The sequence below is a fragment of the Camelus bactrianus genome, chromosome 17 (assembly GCF_048773025.1).
Source record: "Camelus bactrianus isolate YW-2024 breed Bactrian camel chromosome 17, ASM4877302v1, whole genome shotgun sequence".
NCBI lineage: Eukaryota > Metazoa > Chordata > Mammalia > Artiodactyla > Camelidae > Camelus > Camelus bactrianus.
This window is the reverse complement of record NC_133555.1, coordinates 48,787,160-48,800,941: the sequence shown is the minus strand read 5'-3', so window position 1 is coordinate 48,800,941 and position 13,782 is coordinate 48,787,160. Positions and strand designations below refer to the sequence as shown.

Here is a 13,782-nt window from a genome sequence, read left to right as displayed (position 1 = left end):
CTTTGAATATCTTTAGATGGAAAGAGGGAAGAAGAGTCACATACACAAAAGATGCAATAAAATGTTCCAAGTGTCACATTGCATAGTAAGCCTACTAGTTCATTCACAGGTTAATGCAACAACTTTTGCACACCTACTATGTGCCAAGTATCATTTCAATTATAAGTAATAAAATTAGTCCCCATTAGGGACCAAGTTACCTCAAGGGAAAGAAAACGGTATTTTAAACACATAATAACTCTATACATGTGTACTACCTGGATAACTGAGAAAAATGTGTCAAATATATAAATGTCTTACCTTTGCAACCCAAGAAAAGAAATGAAAGACCAAACCAGTTAAGAATGAGGTTTGAGAGCCATGAAATAATTGTCCTTACCAGGAATACAGAATTGTCCCCACAACAGATGTAAGTTTACTGCTTTCTTGTTTTTGCTTTGCCAGGCCAAAGTCAGCTACAATTCAAAAAACAAAGCAATTTTATTATATTTTCCCGCAATTAGCATTGTTCCTCAGCTTTTAACATTCTGTGCAAGAAACTATTCAGTTCACAGAGACAGTTCGTCCCCGTCACAACGCCCCACGCGCCAGTCCTCTGACCCACTCCCAGCCTGCGTTAATGGCACTCGTACATTACAGCGTTATGCTGTGTCTATGGGCGTGGGAAGTCTCATCACTTCAAAAAGCTAAAATAAGTCTTACCGACTGAAAAATAGGAAAAGTACTGAACCTGTGATTCCACTTTTTAGGTCACCCCTACAATTTTCAAATAAATAAAATGAATCTTATGTGTTGGCATATGGCAGGCACCCCTTCTGGCCAAAAAAATAAACAAATATGGTAAGCCTAAACAATCACCATGAAGGTCTGAAAACCTGAAATTAAATGGCAGCTGTGTGTACGAAGTCGTAGTAAATATGATGTTCAGAATCATCTGAAAATACTTACACATTAACAAAGGATCCTAATTTCAAAATTAGAACATTAAATATTCATAGTTACTATTCACACTAGCTATACTTTTCAAAGCATCTTCAAATACTTCTCTTTTTTAAGCCACTCAACAACTCAGACCAAAGTGGCAGAAAGAGATGTTTTCCTATTATCACCGTACAGATTTACCAACATTTCGAGAGGTTTGATTACCAGATTTACACAAAAAGGCAGTGTTGAAGCAGAATTCAAGTCGCTATTCCTACTAAAGTCTGATGTTCACAATGTCACTTTTTAAGTGCACTAAATATATATGGAATTGCATCAATGATTTTTAATAAAAAGCATTTAGTTATTTATCTATACCAAAATGTCTCTGACAGGTTGAAAATATTGTGAAGTAGCTTGACTTCAAAATAATACTAATTCATGTTATTAATACCAATGCCCTTTTACTAAACAACCTTGATCTAGCACAAATTAAGCCACTTTTACATCTATTGTCTGACTTAACACTCAGAGCGATCCTGAAAGGTAGGAATTATTGTTCTTAGTGCCACTTAGTGCTTAAAGGCACCGACTCTGGAACCACATGGCCTCAGTTCAAATCCTGGCTTCATTATGTGCTACCTGAGGAAACTGGAGCAAGTTATACTATCTCTCTCTGCAACAGTTTTCCTATCTGTAAAGTCAGGATTTTAGTAACATAGATAGAAGTAAATAATACTAAAATCTGAATAAGTTAACGTCTGCAAATGTAGGATAGCACAGTGATGAACAACTGATGTTTATCACTATTTAATCTTCACAACCACCCATTTTATACATGAGGAAACTGAGGCTCAAAGAGAATGAGTGATTTGCCCAAAGTCTCACAAGGGGAAATTAACAGAGTGCGTCGTGAATCTGGAGTTGCTTAATTCTAAAGCCCAAAATCCTTATCAAAACACAATACTGCACTGCCAACAAAGAAAAATCAGGCCCAGATCATTTCATTTATAAACTCAGCCTGACACTTAAGGGATAAAATACCAGTATGCACAAACTCTACCAAAAAATATTAGAGAGAACACTTCCCAACTCATTTTATGAAGCCAATGCTACCTTGAACCAAAGCCAGACAAAGAAAACCACAGAACAGTATTGCAATGAGAATATTATCAACAAAAATTACCAATAAAATATAAATCAATTAAATCCAGAGATATATAAAAAGGACAACACATGATGACCAAGCCGGGTTTATGCCAGAAGTACAAGGCTGATCCGATATTTAAAAATCAATCAATACTAGAGTTCACCAGATCAGAAAATTAGAGAAGGACAATCAGATGAGCATTTTAATAGTTGTATAAGAACAGTCTGACAAAATTCAACAAAGTAGAAAACAGACATCTCAACCCGATAAAGGGCATCTATGAAAACCTACAACTAACTTCCTGCTCAATGTTAAAAGGCTGCCTGCCTTTCCCATAAGATCAAAATCAAGGCTAGGTGTTGGCCACACTTACGGTGATCGTTTCACAGTACATAACAAACATCAAATCACTATGGTGCACACCTGAAACTAACATTACGTCCTATGTGAATTACATCTCAATTAAAATAAAGAAGAGAAATAAAAGAAACAGCAGTCTTGTTAATACATTGCTAGATACTTTGAAGAGATTGTCAGATAAGCACATGTTTAATGTGCCTTGATTAACTGAATTTTAAAAATAAGTCAGGAACAATTTTAGTTTTCTTTTTCCTTTTTTGAAAGAAAGCACATTAATTGCAATAGCTTGGAAACAAATATCTAGGAGTAATATGACAAAAGACATGAACAACCTACGCAGGGAATATATAAAATTCTGTCACAGAGTCATTTAAAGAAGACTAGAATTAATGGAGAGGAAGCCCACGTTCATGGATCAGGATTCTCAGTACGACACAGATTTCATTCTTCCTAAACTAAGTTAAGTAGTTCTGATCAAGTGGCTCTTCATATTTTGGGTAGAACTTCACAAACTGAGTATAAGTTAACGCAGAAATTAAAAGGGCCAAGAGGAGCTGTGGACTTTGACACAAAAGAGAACCGAGTTTTCTGTAGTATAGTAGGAATTATTATAAGGCTATAGTAATTCAGACAAGGTAGTATTGACTCAAAGATACACAAAAACAGAAGAAGGCAAGGAGGTCCACTCTCACCATTCCTACTCAAGACTCAAGACCAAGTAAGTACAATAGTGGCATGCAAGTTTTTGTGTGAACATAATTTTTAATTTCTCTTTGACAAATTCCTCGAAGTGGAATGACTGGATCCTATGATGAGTGTATGTCTAATTTCTTAAAAAAAAAAAAAAACCTGCAAGCCAATATTTTCCAATGTGCTCTCACCATAAATGTGTAAGAGTTCTACTTGTTCTGCATCCTCACCAGCATTTGGAGTTGGTCAGGGTGTTTTTAATTAGGCATCTTAATTAGGACGTAGTGATAGCTCAGTATAGCTTTAATTTCCATGTCCCTAAAGACCACCAGTGTTGAACAGTTATCATGTACTTACTTGCCATCTATGTATCTTCTTTAATGAAGAGCTTATTCAAAATTTGCAGATCGTCTATCTGACAAATTTTTATTGGGTCATTTGTGTTCCTATTATTGAGTTTTTTTTATTATTTGTACTATTGATACAAAGTCTTTGACAGATAGACGATCTGCAAATATTTTCTCCCAGTCTGCAACTTGTCTTTTCATTCTTTTAATCTTTCATAGAACAGAAGTTTTAAACTTCAGTGAAGTTTAACTTATTAATTTTTTCTTTTACATATTATGTTTTTAATATTATAATTGAGAAATATCTGCCTAACCCACAGAAAACAGTCCAGGCTATTCTGCTGAAGAGGCCACACAGAGAAGAGTGATCCTGGTGACTGAGGGGCTGAGTTCCAGCCATGTGGGTGAGATGCCTTGGAAGCGAACTCCCAGGCAAGTCAAGGCTTCAGAAGATGAATGAGAATATTAGCAAACAGAACTGAACAATTCATTAAAAGGATCATACACCACAATCAGACGGGATTTATCCCAGGGATGCAAGGATGGTTCAACATCCACAAATCAATGTCACACATCACATCAACAAACTGAAGGAGTGAAAACCATATGATCATCTCAATAGATGCAGAAAAAGCTTTTGGCAAAATTCAACATCCACTTACAATAAAAACTCTCAAAAGGGGGCACAGAGGGAACATACTTCAATATAATAAAGACAATATATGGTCTTTATTTACTTTCATCATTTACTTAATGATGAAAAGCTGAAAGAATTTCCTCTAAGATCTGGAACAAGACAAGGATGCCCACTCTTGCCACTTTTATTCAACACAGTATTGGAACTCTAGCTATAGCAATCAGACAAGAAAAAGAAATCAAAGAGATCCAAATTGGAAAGGAAAATGTAAAACTCACTGTTTGAAGATGATATGATACTATATATATAAAATCCTAACAATGCTACCAAAACTATTAGAACTAACAAACGAGTTCAGTAAAGTTGCAAAATACAAAATATAAAGAAATCTGTTACATTCTATGTATTAACAACAAACTATCAGAAAGAGAAATTAAGAAAACAATTCCATTTACGACTGCATCATAAAGAATAAAATACCTAGGAATGTATCTAAACAAACAGATGAAAGACTTGTACTCAGAAAACTATGAGACACTGATGAAAGAAATTGAGATGACACAAACAAACGGAAAGATCTACTGTGCTCATGGATTGAACATAATATTGTTATATAACCATATTACCCATGGTAGTCTGCAGACTTAATGCAATCCCTGTCAAAATATCAAGAGGCATTTTTCACAGAACTAGAACAAATAATTCTAAAATTTTTATGGCACCACCAAAGACCCTGAATAGCCAAATTATCTTGAGACTACTGTTCTCATCTTTTTCTTGATTCAAGTTTCAGAATTGCACAATGACCCACCAACAGTCATAAAATCACTAATCTTAACATTTTTTAGCAGTTGGATTTGACTGAATTTGCTTCAATATCTCTTCATTTTACACAACCCAATGGCAATACAAGGAAGCTGCGGTGGACCTGACAGAAAATATTCTTGCTTTTTTAGTAACATGAGAGAAATTTCATAAATGCCATAAATTCTATGGCTCTTCCTCCAACAACAGATGCTATGAGGGTATGCAATACAGGGGACTCAATATCCTGCAGTCTTTTGAGGGCACTCAAAGTTCTGTACCAGCTCAAACTCTAACAGACACTACACCTGATTAATAGGAAATAAACTACAGAACAGGTTCAAAGCAAGATGGGGCAAGACCTGACTAACTCATTTTTCCTGTAATGACACAGACTTCTCTGCAGCAGTTGAGCCCATCAACAATGATTTAAGTCTTCTAATCCTCTGGAAAGAGTTAAAATGCCAAGGATGCTGGCCATATAAGACAGGTCTCATTTGATTTCTCAAACTTTGGTGGTATTCAAGAAAGTAAAATCCTTCCTTTCAGTCCCTCTGGGTGACACTGTTTGCTGAGATGACACTGGGAACTGCTTGGATCTTTCTCCATTTATGGACCTGATTTCCATCTTTATCTTCAGTTCCTCCTGTGTTAAAGCACTCTTTTCACACAGTCTTGGCTATCATACCAAGATTTCAAAATTCATTCATTTACTTGTTCATGTATTCTTCTATACAGTCAATAAATATTTATTAAGTGCTTCCAGAGGAACAAAGTCTAGGAAATTGGCTTCCCTTACCTCAAGGAGAGGATGTCAAGAAACCAATGTCTCATGTACTACGAGCAAGGCAAGCCCAGTGACTAAAGGAGCCCAGACTCAGAACACACCTGATGTGATGTGGACGTCAAAGATGCCACCTGGAGGAGTGGGATTAGAACTGAGCACCAGAAGGGCATTCCAGACAAACAGCAACACGTTGGAAGCCACGAGGAACACGACCACAGCCTGGGCTATTCAGGAAACAGCCATCTGTCCCATGAGTCCAGAGCAAAGGGCAGGAGTGAGATCAGGAAGAAAGGGTCTTGAGTGCCCTCAGGAATCTAAAATTTATCTTCAGTGCCAGGGGGAGCTGCTTGAAGGATTTTAACTAGGAAAAGGATATAATCACATTTCTGACTTCGCGTGTCTAAAATCGCACCTTAAATTTCCTCGCCTAATTCTCTGCCGGTCGCGTCACAATCTTCACAAACTCACTCTTTCTCAACTGTTCTTACTCCTCATTAATTGGCCAGCAACCAGTTTTTTCAAATAGTGACGTCAGATCTCTGTGGATTATTTTCTCAGTCATAAAATCATTTCACGCTCGTTGAAAATAATGGCAGCCCGTCAGTGCCCTGCAGACAACTGCTTTAGTGGAGAGAAACTGGACTAGGGTAAAATTCTGTTCTGAGATTTATCACTGCTCCTTTGCTTGAAACCAGAAAAAATACTGCGTCACTTAAAGCCAAAGAGTCTCAGAAATCGAAAATATTTACATAACATTAAGGCCTACCTGCTACAGTTGAAAATATTGAGGTAAACAGTGAAAACGTTGAAGGACACGAATGGCTGGATTGTTTATAAGCCTCCATACATACAGCTGTCACCCGTATGTCACAGACTTTATTAAATGAGTTCAGCAATGTGCTCAGGTGGCGGTCATACGAGCCTCTGCTGGTGAAGCAGGGCTCCACAGAAAGAAAAACCTAGAAACCACTGACCTGGGAATTAAACGCTCAAGTACCTCAAGACTTTATTCTCTTTATTTATTTACTTAATTGTCTCAAATGGGCAAAATATAACTCAGTCATTAAGAACTACACTAGTCACTGCCCAGCACAACAGCCACTCGTCACACTGGGATATTTAAATTAATTCAAATTCAACAGAATTGAAAATTCAGGTCCTCAGTCACACTGGCCACATTTCAAGTGCCCAACAGCCACATGTGGCTAGTGGCTGCCATATTGGGCAAAGCAGATCTAGAACATGCCCAGTGGCGCAGAAAGTTCTACTGGACGGTTCTGCCGTAGAATAACATTCAGACTCAAGTGGAAAATGTTAAGATGTTTCTACTTACTGACGGTCACTCTGTCCTTGTCCCCCAACATTATGTTGTTTGGCGTCAGGTCTCTGTGGACGATCCTCTTCTCCTTGTGCAGGTACCGAAGAGCCAAGCATAGCTTCAAACAACAAATAACAAACAAATGTCACTGCCCCGATATATGTAGATAGATAGACAGACAGACAGACAGCCACTCATAACCACTACACGCGGCTGTGGGCAGTCAGCTCAGAACTTCACTGTTTCATGGAAGAAGTTAATGAAGATAGAAGTGTACCTGTATAAATATCTTCCATAGTCTCTCTTCAGAAAAATGATGTTGTTTCTCCTTCAAAGAACTGAAATGCTCTCCAAGAGGGGCCCCTTCTATAAGTTCCATAACTATATACAAACTATCATCTATACAAAACACAAGAAAAAGGTAATGGAAATTTACACTCAATACAGACATCTTGAGAAAACTTATGAATTAGAATCCAAGCTTCCCTAAAGAGCTGAGAGATGTGCGAAGCTATGGACCCACTCAGCTCTGGAGGGGATGGGCGGGAGGGGGTCTTGGGGCAACCGGAGCCCAGCAACAATCTCTTCCAGCTACAGGCAACCTCCGAGCTTAAATTTACACTGGCAAATATTAACATCTTCTACGCACACCAGGATGTGGCACAGTTGAGAAGCACCAAAGAGAGTAAGTAAATGACCCCAAGTCATGGAGGAGTCCCTAAAGAACGGCTAAACCCACCTTCCTCTCAGTGGTCTAAACATCACCTAAATCAAGCCAGACACTCAGAAAATTGCATTTTAAACTACACTGTTCTTTAGTGTCAGATTTACGTTAGATTCTTTTACGATGAACTCATACCATGGTTTAGCAATGACATAGTTGGACACACCACCCATGAGAGGAATTTCTGTTATGGCCCCTCAAGAGCTAAGAGGGCTGACATCTCCTGCTTTCAGCTTATGGATCCTGGGAATCTCACAGCTGACGATTTGTCTCTTTGCTTAATATGCCCGGGAACAGAAGTAATTTCTCCTTTCTCCTCCAGCACCAACATGAAACTTGTCACCAACAGTATGCAATGTGTATCTTTCATCATGTTTTGGACATACATTTATAATACTTACAGAAATGAAACCACACTTACACTTTTTTCACTCAATATTCTTTTTTCTTTTATTAGAGGTGTCTTAATCCTCAGATATTCCCCACATTTATTAGAGCCATCCATGATCTCATTCAACACTCTTTTCTGTCAGCACACACAGAACCATGCCATTCTTTCTGTTGGTCATACGGTATTCCACAATACCGATGGATCCCGATTTATTTAATCATGCTCCTAAAGGCTGGCATTTATATTGTTTCCCATTTTTCATAATCCCAAGATGCTTACTGTACGTACTAACCTTACCTCTAGCTTTATTTTTAATTTGATCACCTTTTACTTCTTTTTATCACAACTTCCTAATCTATTTCATTATACTTTGGTTATTTTGAAGCCACCTCTAATTCTTTTTGGGAGAAGTCATGGTATTAAGAGTTATTTTGTTTTTAAATTAAGACAAGTTGTGTCACTTCAGCACAAGTCAGAGCCAATCTAGACCTCCTTATGATGGGATATGCACTAAATTATGGGAAATTGTTCTACTATCGAGAACAAATGGCCAAGGGGACAGGATTTACTCTACAGTTTCAGCACTGAGCTCCTCTGAGTAACCAGAGGAAGGGAGCTGGTGTAAGAGAATCTGCCAAAGTACACAACAAGTTTGCATAACAAAAGCGCTGATAAAGAGGTGCTAAGGAAGCCCCTTCAAATGCAGATTTATTTTGAAATTTCACATGTGGGGCACATTAAGGTTTATCAATATTACTTCAAAGGTCCTACTTTATAAAATTTTTACTTATTATTATTTTTTAATTTTTTTTTGGAGGAGGGAAGTAATTGGGTTTAATTTTAGGATTTTTTTTTTTAAATGGAGGTGCTGGGGATTGAACCCAGGACCTCAATGTATGCTAAGCGGGCACTCTACCACTGAGCTATACCCTCCTCACAAAGGTCCTACTTTTTTTAAACAAGTGACCGACTATTTATCCCAACCATTTGATTCCATATTCCATCATCCTACAGAAGGAGCCTGCCTGTCTGCAGAATCAGTCAGGGCTCCGCCGCCACCATGTGGCAATTATGTGAACTTGGAAATCTCCAAAACCCAGCCCAATTTATGGGGGGAGTGGGGTGGAAAATGTCATCTGATTCAATAAAAACAACTTTTAATTTTCCCTTAAAGAAGCCACCATCCTTTAGTTTTCTTTTCCCCTGACCCTATTAAGGACTTTTTGTATATGAAAATGGCAACAATTACTCTTTTGGTTTGTTCACGCAGTCTCCCACGCAGGAATCTAAATATCTTGTAACTATCTTCCCATCATTGATTATCAGTGTTTCATTTATTAAGAACGTGATGCACAACATCATACACTATCACATAAACAACAAAAAAGTAAAGAAAATAGTTGATTAAGCTTGTTTTGTAACATTCAAAAATAAAAATATGTAAGTGACATAGATACATTTCCTTAACATGAAATCTCATACTTACTTTCCAGAAATGTTTTGTAATAGCGTACAACGTTGGGATGATAAAGCTGTAAGAAAATCAGTAACAATCATTACACTACTTCAAAATACAAGCTTGTTTTCACAGACAATTTAGTTGGACGTCGTATTTGAAAACAATAAAGTATTATGTCCATATTTATTTATAAAACTAAGCACTTCGAGATAACATCTTATTTTTTCATGATTTTTTTTATTTGCAGCTTACAAAACTGTTCTGAAAATAGCAATCCCCGAATAGCCTCATCCAACAGAATTAAAAACTGACTGGACTTTATCATCTACTTTAATTGAAATACAGGATTGCAGAACTAGAAGGAATCTGAAGAATTCATTTAGCCACCCCTGTTCCAACACCACACACACACTGCAGAGAAAACTGGAACAGAGCAATTAATTTTGAACAAATACTTCTATGCCCTTAACCGCTCCCTGCTACTTAAGTATTTATATACACTGTTTGTGTCTATTTGATGTCTTTCTATGCTCTCCAAACTAACTAGTGTGAAACTGTAATAATCCAAGAGTTACAAACTCCATTTACCACTTAAATTATAATAATAGTTGACAAGCACTCCCTCCCAGAACAAACCTAGGTCAGGCTCCTCTGAGCCCTCCTCTCGCCAGGTCTCCTCCTTGGCCTGCCTGGATTTAGCAAGAATCCTGCTAAGCCAGTTTAATGAGAATCTCCCCACTCTTGATACCCAGTCACACTCTAATAACCCCCTCCCCTGCATCCTTGTTATCTAATCAAGTTTTTCTTCCCCCAATCTGATACCTAACCAAATTCCTGTTAGTGATTTTCCATTCTTCCACCGCCTGCCCCGCCTCCGGCCCTGCCTTTCGGTTGTAAATCTCCAGCTATCCTGTTTTGTTCAGAGTTCAGTTTAATCTCTCCCCGCTACTGCAACAGTTTGATTCCTATTGCAGTGGTCATGAATAAAGTCTTCCTTGCCATCTGAAAGTTCTCATCACAAGGAAAAAGCATGTAATTACGTGCAGCTGTGGACGTCAGCCAGACTTAACTGTGCTGATCATGTCACAATACACACAAATATTAAATCAGCATGTTGTACACTTGAAGCTAATATGTCAGTTGTACCTCAAAAAAAGTATCCAGAACAGTTTCTCTTTGACATAGTTTATCTCAGAATGTAATGTGGAAATTCTGTTTAAAAAAAAAAAAGAGTGATTTTCCACAAGAATACTAAATTTTTGTAGTTTCTTAAGAATTTGAGTTTCTAAGTAAACTGAAATTTGCTTTTTCTGAGAATAGTCACTGGTACATCCGTAAATGGAGTGCATCTCTTTCTGGTCTGTCCCTCTAGCCATTTTGAAGGAGAGTCTGCCAGCTAACTACCAAAAATCTGCCCTCACACTCCTCCACCACAGCCGAGCTGCAGCGGGACATGGCCTCCCCATCACAGAGCACATCACTCAGCCTCTCTTGCAGCCTCAAGTGCGCTCACCACTTAGTTCTCCCCAACGGAGTGCGAGGGGAAATGTGTCCTCCTGTGTCTGAACCCTGAACACTGGCCGCACCCACCCGGATAGAAACGTGGGCTGCAATGGGACAGAAAGAACGGGCCTCGCTGAGCCATGAGGCCTCTCCTTCAGGCCCATGAGCTGCAGAGCTTCTCTGTTACTGCAGCTTTGCCTTAATACTGACACGCCCAACCCTCTCATTCTAGTCCCATTTCTGTCCCTTCTGTCCTTCATCACCTCCTCCTTTTAGACTTCGCCTATCCTTTCCGTGGGCTCAAGCCCATGGCGCGAGGACAGTTCTACAATTTTGAACTTTCTCAAAGTTCAAGCAGAGGCCTCTTCTAAGGCCCCACCCTGACACTTTTCTTTCCTTAGAAGATAGACTAAAACCAATAGCTACCTCATCAGTGAGTAAGTGGTCAACGGATTTTAAACAATATGGGACCAGGTAAGCAACAGAATCATATTCTGGACCCAGCTCCCTGGCCAGGGCTATATCCAGATTTGGGCTCAAATGAAGACACTAGATCAGCTTAGAGCAAAAGCCAAGCTCTCGCCTTGGGCTGTAGTGAAACATCACGCTGCCAAAGGCTCAATGATCAGAACACAAGCAGACACGAACTTTTAAAAATCTAATCTATTTGTACATAAAAGTCAACTAGGAAGCAATCTATTAATGATATGTACTTTAAATTATAAATTGGAGCAGAACTGTAGATTTCAATGAACAAAGATCATATGTATGGTGTTCATGTCTCAGCACAGATACTGTGCAGACTTAACTAGTGGAAAACAAAGAGCCAGGAACTGACGGGTCTCCACAGGAGGGACAGATGAACAGTATCCGTAATGCACGTACAAACACGAAAAGCTGAAGAAGAAACCGACGTGCTCTTTGAGCACAAAAGCAAATCCCATTTCTCTTCTGACATGTTTATTCTTTCTCCCGAAAAAACTCTTCAAAATCATAGTTGTTACATTATGTTAGAATATTTCGTTCATGCCAGTAAATAACCCACCTTGAAAATCCACATTTTGTATTAAGTAAGCCGGATCTGAGGAATGTTAACAGCTTGGTTCCACATGACAAAAGTCAAGGAAGTCTTAGTCATGCTCTTATACATACAACTAAGTAACCAAATATTCTACAATATAATCAGAAGGAAACGGGTGTGCTTACAATGGAAAGAGAAGGATTTCTCATAAATGATACTCTCTGGGCTGTAAACTCAACTGTCTGCATCCCTGGCCCTGACACAACTCCAGAAACTTTTTGGGGTTCAATGTCAAGCCTTAGGAGAAAACCTGGTAACTGACATCACCTCAAGGTCAATTGTTTTAAACACAACCAGTTCGTACACAGGGACGAGAATAGCACAAGAACTCTACTTTCTTTTGATGACATTTATTTAAGGAAATCATCTTCATGAACAAAAACATTTACCTGCTCTTTAATTATGGTTAATTCAGAAACAATATTCCTTACACTGCTGTCCCGATCTTTTTTATCCTTTCCAAACGCTGGGTTATGTAAATTGACCTCTTTCATTGCTAAAAGATTTTGACCACTACGCTTTCTAACCTAAAATAAAGAAGATAAAAAAAATGAACGGGTTGGGGGTAGAGAGAGGAAGAAAGCGATTAGATTAATAAAGTCACATGATTAATCCAAGTCATCTAAATAAGTCACATATTTTAAAAAATTCAATTTCTATCTACACTGAGATCAGCTCAAAACATTGGTATCTCCTAGATCAGTCTGCAATACTTAGTTAAGATTTTACTGGGAAATAGAGAAACACTGGTGTGAATTTAGAGAACGTGTCATGCATTGGGACAAGCCATTTTGACTACTTTTATGAAAAATTAATGATAGCTTTTATCTTTCAAGGTCAGTGATCAGTTTCTAGAGCTGAGAGCTAAGATAAGACAACATCAGTGCAACCATCTGTTGGACAAAACCATTCTGATTTTTGTATCTTTGTTCACTTGACGAGGGCTCGAATTCACTTGCGTGTGGGTGCACGAGGGGGACCCTGGCTTTTTTGGGAATATCCGAAATGTTGGCCAAGGGCAAAGTCACCTTGTAAACGCAACCAAAAGCTCCACTTCCAAGATGATCCAAAATTGCATAGTTGCCTATATATTTCGAAGGAGATTTATTCTGATTAATGCTTTCGATATTCTCAGCAATTTGCCTCAGTTCATCCTCCTAACCAAAAAATAAAAGGGAATGGGTTGCTGTGATAAATCCATCCTGACCACAGAGCAGCCTGCCGAAGTATTTAAAACTCAAGACTCACCACTAATAAATTCAACTTTGATACCAATTCTTCGTAAGCAGCGATATCACGAACGTAATGTCCAATATCAATGAAGATCTCAAACAAGTCGGTGGGGAAAAGTCTACATAGAAAAACACACACACATGCGTCAAGTACGACTTGGAAATTGGGGCCTGTTCCTCCCCTTTTGGACCCAGTTCACTCACAGGTTAGTTACATTACATACACTATCCAACAAGTAGGGGAAAATAACACTCACTGACTTACCTCGCAAACGTAAACTAAAGCTACAGTTCTTAAAGGGTAAGGAAAATGACTGGGAAGGAAAGCTCTAGAGACCTGCTGTATGACACTGTGCTTACGGTTAAGGACACTGTACT

At 38.4% G+C, this 13,782-nt stretch overlaps 1 protein-coding gene across 17 annotated transcripts in view; it reads right to left on the bottom strand.

Moving 5' to 3' along the window:
• NEK10 (NIMA related kinase 10) overlaps positions 1–13,782 on the bottom strand; it is a 180,592-nt gene that overhangs the window by 105,042 nt on the left and 61,768 nt on the right. For 14 of the 17 annotated variants that reach the window (XM_074345388.1, XM_045520098.2, XM_074345391.1 and 11 more), the window contains 7 exons: positions 13,421–13,523; positions 13,201–13,329; positions 12,562–12,699; positions 9,616–9,661; positions 7,292–7,413; positions 7,030–7,132; positions 380–455 (listed from right to left, as the gene is read on the bottom strand). In XM_074345388.1, the coding sequence (XP_074201489.1) occupies positions 380–455; positions 7,030–7,132; positions 7,292–7,413; positions 9,616–9,661; positions 12,562–12,699; positions 13,201–13,329; positions 13,421–13,523 (717 nt within the window). Of the gene's footprint in view, positions 1–379; positions 456–7,029; positions 7,133–7,291; positions 7,414–9,615; positions 9,662–10,224; positions 10,303–12,561; positions 12,700–13,200; positions 13,330–13,420; positions 13,524–13,782 lie in introns of those variants that run through there. The other 3 variants (XM_074345389.1, XM_074345396.1, XM_074345397.1) reach the window with 3 other exon arrangements.